Below are 7,330 nucleotides of genomic sequence, written 5' to 3' on the forward strand. Positions count from 1 at the left end.
TCCTTCCTCTTTGCATCTGCTGCTGTGCACTGCTTCCCCTGCTGCTGTGCACTGCTTCTGCTGCTGCAGAAGCCACCACTGCTGCTGCTGCTTCCTCTCCAAGGCTCAGTCCACAGTTAACTCCAAAGGCCTAGTTACTCTCAGGTCAAAAGCAAAGCCCAAAAGCCCAGCTCATTGCTAGGGTGAAGCAAAAGCCTAGATCACTGTTAGGGTGCCCAAGGTTCAGTTCAGTCCATCTGTACTACACTGAGCCCAAGCCCAAATTCAAAATCAAAGGCCCAGTTCACTGTTACAAGGCCCAGTGCAATTCCAAAGGTTAAAAGCCCAAGTTCATAGCTAAAAAGCCAAAGGCCCAGTTCATTCCCAAAGAACTCAAAGGCCCAAAGCAATTCATCAAAGCCAACTGAATCCAAGACCATTCCAAAACCAAAGCCCAATAGCAAATTAGAACCTAAAATAGCTAGAAACTCCCAAACACACCCAGTCTCTGTGGATCGACCCGTACTTGCACGAGCTACAACTGACGACCGTGCACTTGCGGTATTACTGTAGGCCCGTTTTTATTGCGCTTAATTTTCACGCTTTCCCGGGTCCACCAAGTTTTTGGCGCCGCTGCCGGGGATAATTTTTAGGACCTTTTAGAAGCCTACCATGGACCTTTCTTTTTTTATTTGTGCATGTCTGATAAATAAATTTAGCGAAGTTGCATCCATGTATAAGGACAAAAATACAAGCACAAATAAATCAAAACTAGTCATAAAAATCCAAGGTGACCAAATTTGTGGTACAAAAATTCAACTCAAATGTTGGGACTCATTAAAACTCCATCTTAAACTAAATTGATACAAAAACCCAAAACTTTAAAATATTGATACAAGAATCCCAAATTTCAAAATTGGTTTCATCAAATTTTATGATGAAACCAAAAATTGGTTTCGTCAAATTCTATGAGATTTCATCAAAATTTTGTTTTTTGAGATTTTTGTGTTACTTTTATTTTGGTGGGTTTTTTGTGGATGGATAGTGACAGCTTTGGGGTTATATCTTGAATAAATTTAGTGAAGTTGTATCTTTGTATAAAGACAAACATACAAGCATAAACAGTGTCCGTTTATTAGCTAGACTAGATAGTATCCCCAAGTTGTGGGTATCAAAATTCCACAAAATTTCTTCCAGTCGAGAAATAATTTACACCAGAGGTAAAATTCGGACGTGACATATAATTTTCAGTATCATCTAGCTAAAACTGGAGTTACAGATAATCCATCCTCTGAGAAATCTATATACAAATCATCACTCTTAGATAGTGTATAAACAACTTCTACCATACTCGGTCTTCGAGAAGCTTCTCGTTGCAAACAAGCAGCTGCAACTGCAATTACGTTCGTGATGCTCTCTAACATGCAAGATTCCCCATTAACAAGAGCCAAATCCATCCATCTCTTTAACCTCTCATGTTTCTCGTCTTCTTTTCCCTCTAAAAGTGTATGTGCATTGGTCCATAAGACCTTCCCTGCTTCATCAATAGCTTCCTTGCCTGAAATTATCTCAAGTAAAACTATCCCAAATGCAAAAACATCCATTTTTGTTGTTACAATTCCGTCTTCTAGATATTCCGGGGCAATATAACCTTGGGTTCCAACAATGTTCATAGTGATGGCATTACAGCCAGATTTAGCAAGACCAAAGTTAGCGATCTTGGCTCTCATATTTCCGTCTAGTAGAATGTTGCTAGTCTTTATGTCTTTATGTACTACTGTCGGCCTAGTGTGCTCATGGATATACTGGAGACCGTTTGCAACATCGATGGCGATTCTTAACCTTGTTTTCCAATCAAGTTTCTTTTTTGACACGCCATTAGATTCCCCGTGAAGCCATGAATGAAGAGAACCATTATCGACGAACTCATATATGAGATAACAGTTGTCGTCCTGAGGATCTATACAGAAACCCTCAAGCTTCACCAAATTCCCATGGTTTACCTTTATTCAGAAAAAATATATATTTAGACAACATCATTAAACAGTAACAAACAGATATTAGTTATCACCCAAACAATTGCAAAGACAAACCAATAAGCTGGCTTAGCATACATGAACTATGGAACAAAGTTCAATCAAAATACATCAATGAAGCCTATAAGTCTAGGGTCTGGTGCCTACTAAGACTGACCTGTTTATGTCATTCTAACGGCCTAAAAGCAAGGAGCCTTACTCATTTATCTGTCGATTGAGCTTCTATAAAATTAGGGCTCAAGCAAGAAGATAATGCAGCAGAACCTTTGAGCCTAAAGGTTAAATTCCAATTGTTGTCTAACATGTATGACCAAAGTATAGACGAAATTGGAGTCCAAAAAGGTGGAAGAACTTGAAGATGTGCAGTTTTGACAAAGGTTCATTGTGCTGACGCTCAATTCTGTAGTCTATAGTTCAATGCATTCTAAATATCTAAACATATTGAGACCTTTTTGCTTACAAACAGAAAGACACATATCACCCAAGGAAAAAAGGATCTTAATCAGAGACAAATAACACATAATGAGACAAAACTACGGAATACCAATTATTTCTTCGTTTTTAATTTATTTATTCCAACAGTTCATGTAAACTACTACACTTGACCGCGACTTGATCGAAATAGAAATACGTTTCCAAATAAAAACACTCCATTAGAATAAGATGGAAAGTGTTCATTTCACCTAATCTTAACATTTACTTAGTATTAGAATGAGACATTTGCAATAGCTTAATCATATCATACAAAGAAAACTATAAGCATCTGAATGAGTCAAATGTAAAGCTTTTGAAAAATCACAGTTATCATGAAATGGAACAGTCTTAATCCATCTTAACCTGGCCTATTGTAAACTCATCTGTACCGAAATTTTCTTGCCTACGAAATCACCATTTTCAATTTTCATGCCTTTTGATTGACTGACCTCCCTCCATCAACTCAAAGCATATTCTAAGGATACTAGTCCACAGTTTTCTTGATGCTGTATTCCAAGGGTCTAGCTAGTTCTTTAGCCGGATAAAATGGAAACATTGGTACAGGATTTAAATATCAAAAAGAAATTCGAAATTGACCGTCGTTTGCTAATGGGACAAAGGATGCGACGTGAGTTTGAGGCGGCTGACTTTGTCCATATCGGTAAAGACCAAGTATTTTAGTTTCTACTGTACTAAATATGCCCAGTTATGTACATGTCGTGGAGTTTCAGCTCAGTTATGATTCACTTCTTATGAACAGTTCCTTCCTAGTACTAGTACTAGTAGATATGCACACGCCATGGTGAAAACACAGGCTCCCATGTATGTACCAAGAGCTAGATTAAAGTGCTCTGGTAGTATAATTCTATTCTAAGGTATAATGAACAACTTCCCATAATACTTGACTAATTTTTCCAGGCTTCTTTAATCAAATCTAATAAGTATTACCCTGGATTTGCTTCTATCGACAAACTTGATTATTAAACTAACTAATACAGAAAATTATTAACAAAATAAAATAAGTTTTACCTTCTGTAAGATCTTGAGCTCTTCACAAGCATTCCATTTCATCCTTTTGATGGCATAGAATTCTCCACCAATGCATCCTTTGTACACAGACCCATGAATCAAAGAACTTTGTGAGAACCCAGCAGTTGCTTCTTTCAAATCTTGAATTCCATAAACTCTATACTTATCCAAACAATCTGAAACATCAGCCATTAAATTCTCTTCATCAAATGATTCCCCTTTCCCAAACTGATACTTGTTCACTTTCTTATCTTCATTCTTTTCTTTGTAAAATCTAAAACCCATAATTGAAATCAATAGAATTAACATAAAAACTGTAATTCCTAATCCAATTGATAATCCAACAACAGCTCCTTTTCTCACACTACTTCTTGGATTATCAGAAACAGGAGAAATACCAGTAGGTTGTGAAACAGGAGAAATACCAGTAGGTTGTTGGAAAATTGGTAGTTTAGAAACTGGAATGAAAATTGTTTCATAAGGACTGAAATTTTCTTTTCCTCCATTGATTTCTACCAATGATTTTTGGTTTGATTCAAATTTTGTTGCAATTGCAGATAAATTATCAGAAGGTTGAAAAACATAACTGATGAGAAAATTTGTTTGATGAGCCTCTGTGCTGGTTTTGTTTGGACATTTACAAAAGATTGGGAAAATTACTTGATCACCGATATCGAGTTTAGTTGGTACAAGTTTCGGATTAACAATTTGAACGGACTGATAAGTAGTGAGGTTTTGGAAATGATTGGAAGAGACTAAGTAAAAAGTATCACCTCCATGGATTGTGTAAGTAAGATTAGCAAAAGATATCTTGAAATCTGAACTACAAGAACAGGTTACAGGAATCAAAAGAGATTGCTGGGGTAAAAGTGGAGAAGTTGGCGGTGAAAGGTTACTTGGTTTTGTGATCATAAGTCTACTCAGTGAAAAAAGATCAGAAATGTTTGCCAAGTCTTGAAAATTTGGAGATTGAGCTCTGTAATGAACATAAGTTTGACATGGATATGTTAATGGGGTTGGCGTACATGCATAACCTCTTGTGTTTGGTGCAAGTTGAGCTTGGAGATTGTGAAGTGAAACTAGTAACAGAAATGACAGGAAGAAGAAGTTCTGTATGTTCATACCTACTTTCTCTGGCTAATTTTCTTTTCCCTCTCTAGACTTCAGTTCTGGAGTGCATTTATGTAACAAGTGGTGTTAAAAGTTGAAGCTGAAGCAGAGAAATTAGTGGTTATAGAGTATAGACTTATAATACACTCCAGGGACAAAGGGATTGGTGGGTCGTATTCGTGTAGTCATACTTTGATGTGTGCGACTCGGTACTGTTGTTTTCACTGTCGGATGATATCTGTAATAATGAAGGCTGCTTTGGGGAAAGACCACATGACTAGAGAGTATTGACTTGACCAACTAACATGGAACAGATTTAGGCTTAGTTTTGTATTGCCGTGATTTTTGTAAAAGCACTTTTCTGGTGTGCGTTGTTTTGCTTGTGCTGTGAGAAAAAAGCAGTTAGGCGTTTGGTAAAATATTAATTAAAGTTAAAGCTGATTAAGAAAGCAATCAAAATGTGTTTGGTAAAATATGAGATTCAACCATTGTTGTTGTGGCAAATGACAAAAACATACATATATCTGAAAATAGTTTTATTTAATTTTATTTGGTTTAAAAATAATTAATTTTTTTACTATTAAATATTAAATTTACTAATTGTTACTATTATTATGATTGTTAAAAATGTTTATTTTACTTAACCACTTTTTAATATATATATATATATAATTTTCAAACAAAAAATTAAACTAAAATTAAGTAATTTTTAAGATTTGTTTTTATTTTTATTTTTGACAAATTAAATGAAATGGTATCATAAAATAGTTTGAAAACAAAATATAAGAAATAAATATTTGATTGTATATATTTAAGGGTAATTTTTATCATTTATAAAATAAAATCAATCTTACAAAAACAAACGTGTTTTTGCTGATCCGACGGTTCTGGATGGGCGTTTTTAGTAAATCGATGGATCATATTTCTTTAAAAATGTAAGAAATTGCAATAGATAAATTGTGGCGTAGAATGCACGCCCATTCTACGCCGAGATCCAACGTCTGCAAGTAATTCAGTAATAAATTTTACGGTCCGCGAGTTATAACCCCAAAGGTGTCACTACCCATATACAAAAACTCCAACAAAACAAATTGTTCACAAAAACCCCATTTAATATAAACTGTCTATATTACCCTTCTAGTTCAAATCACCCCAACAAAAACAAAAATCAACCACACTTTAATTCTTATTATATTGTCACCCCCAACAAGAAATAAACAACCACCAATAAGCACCGCTGCCACCGATAACCACTGCCACCACTTCCGACCACCTCCGACCACCGCCAACACCACCTTCCGCCACCGCCGCCACCGACCACCGCCGCCCGCCGCCGCCACCACCGACGGCACCACTGACCACCATCGACCGCCGCCGCCGCCACCACCGTCGCCACTTCCGACCACCACCGCCGCCCGCCGCCTCCACCACTGACCACCGCCGCCACCACCGACCACCACCGCCGCCGCCGACCACCACCGCTCCGCCACCGACAACCACCGCTCCGCCCGCCGCCCGCCGCCGTCACCGATACTGCGCAATTGCACTTCCACTGCTAGCCACCCTACCATCCAGCACCACCATTGTCGACCACCACCGCCACTGCCACCACCTCCGACCACCGCCACCACCGATACTACGTAATTGCACCACCAATACCAGCCACCCTACCATCCAGCACCACCATTGTCGACCACCGCCGACCAAAACCAGCACCACGACCGCCCACCGCCACCACCTCCCAAAAATACGATGAAACAATTCATCATAAATACGATGAAACCGATTTTGGTTTCATCATAAATAAGATGAAACCGATTTTGGTTTCATCATAAATACGATGAAAACCGATTTTGGTTTCATCTTGGTTTCGTGAGAAATCATCTGCAAGAAATTTTTTAAGAGGTATTATACATCTTCATGGATAGAAATACATTGTTGCAATACGATGAAACCGATTTTGGTTTCATCATAAATAAGATGAAACCATAATTGGTTTTTGCGCTTCAACAGAAATACCGCCGCCGCCGCCGCCCACCGCCGCCGCCGCCCACCACCATCGCCATCACCACCACCGCGCTACCATCGTTAATGCTAACCACCACCGCCACCGACGACCACCATGTCGCCGAGCAACACCACCAACCAGCCGCCGCCACAAAAAATGAATTTCATTGATCAATATTCAAGAAAATAAGAAAAAAATGATGAAACCAAACAGAAAAATGATGAAACCAAAATTGGTTTCACCAAAAATAGATGAAACCGAAATTGGTTTCATCATTTTTTCGCATATTGTCGTTTCACCTATACAAATTTCACAAACCAAACACGCCGACTTCCAAGTCAGGTCGAATAAACTAGGAAAAAAATCAGGTGAACCAAAATTTGGTTTCATCATAAAAAAAAACACAAATAAGATGAAACCTGTCACCACCGTCAACTTTTATGGAGCAATCAAAATATGGAGTTTCAGATTCTCCCGCAACAATGGTACCGGTGAGAACCTTCCTTCTCTTCTTCGTGACATCATCACTGTCAAAATTCTCATTTTCCAATGAGCCTTGGAAATATTGAACTCGTTTACGGATCCTCTAAGGTGAGGATGCAGCAGGAAAATATCTCCACCTTGGGGTTTTCCTATTCAGTAATTTTGTCCAAAAGACATGAGACGGATCTTCATAACCTGACTGTATTTCCAG

The 7,330-nt window shown here is 38.2% G+C and overlaps 1 protein-coding gene across 1 annotated transcript; it reads right to left on the reverse strand.

Annotated features, from left to right (window-relative positions):
- Positions 1 to 1,089: 1,089 nt before the first annotated feature.
- Positions 1,090 to 4,716, reverse strand: LOC113347228 (serine/threonine receptor-like kinase NFP). Its single transcript, XM_026590837.1, has 2 exons — positions 3,519 to 4,716; positions 1,090 to 1,982 (listed from the first exon to the last, which is right to left on the reverse strand). Exons 1-2 carry the CDS (start codon positions 4,638 to 4,640, stop codon positions 1,233 to 1,235), a joined length of 1,872 nt encoding a protein of 623 aa, XP_026446622.1. The 5' UTR covers positions 4,641 to 4,716; the 3' UTR covers positions 1,090 to 1,232.
- Positions 4,717 to 7,330: the final 2,614 nt, after the last annotated feature.

The sequence above is a fragment of the Papaver somniferum genome, chromosome 2 (assembly GCF_003573695.1).
Source record: "Papaver somniferum cultivar HN1 chromosome 2, ASM357369v1, whole genome shotgun sequence".
In the NCBI taxonomy this organism is placed as follows: Eukaryota; Viridiplantae; Streptophyta; class Magnoliopsida; order Ranunculales; family Papaveraceae; genus Papaver; species Papaver somniferum.

What these genes read in the sequence shown, in the direction of transcription:
- LOC113347228 (XM_026590837.1), bottom strand. Translation starts at nt 4,640, where the DNA reads ATGAACATACAGAACTTCTTCTTCCTGTCATTTCTGTTACTAGTTTCA. An exon ending in AGCTCAAGATCTTACAGAAG is followed by an intron (nt 1,983 to 3,518) that starts GTAAAACTTATT and finishes TTCTGAATAAAG; the next exon opens with GTAAACCATGGGAATTTGGT.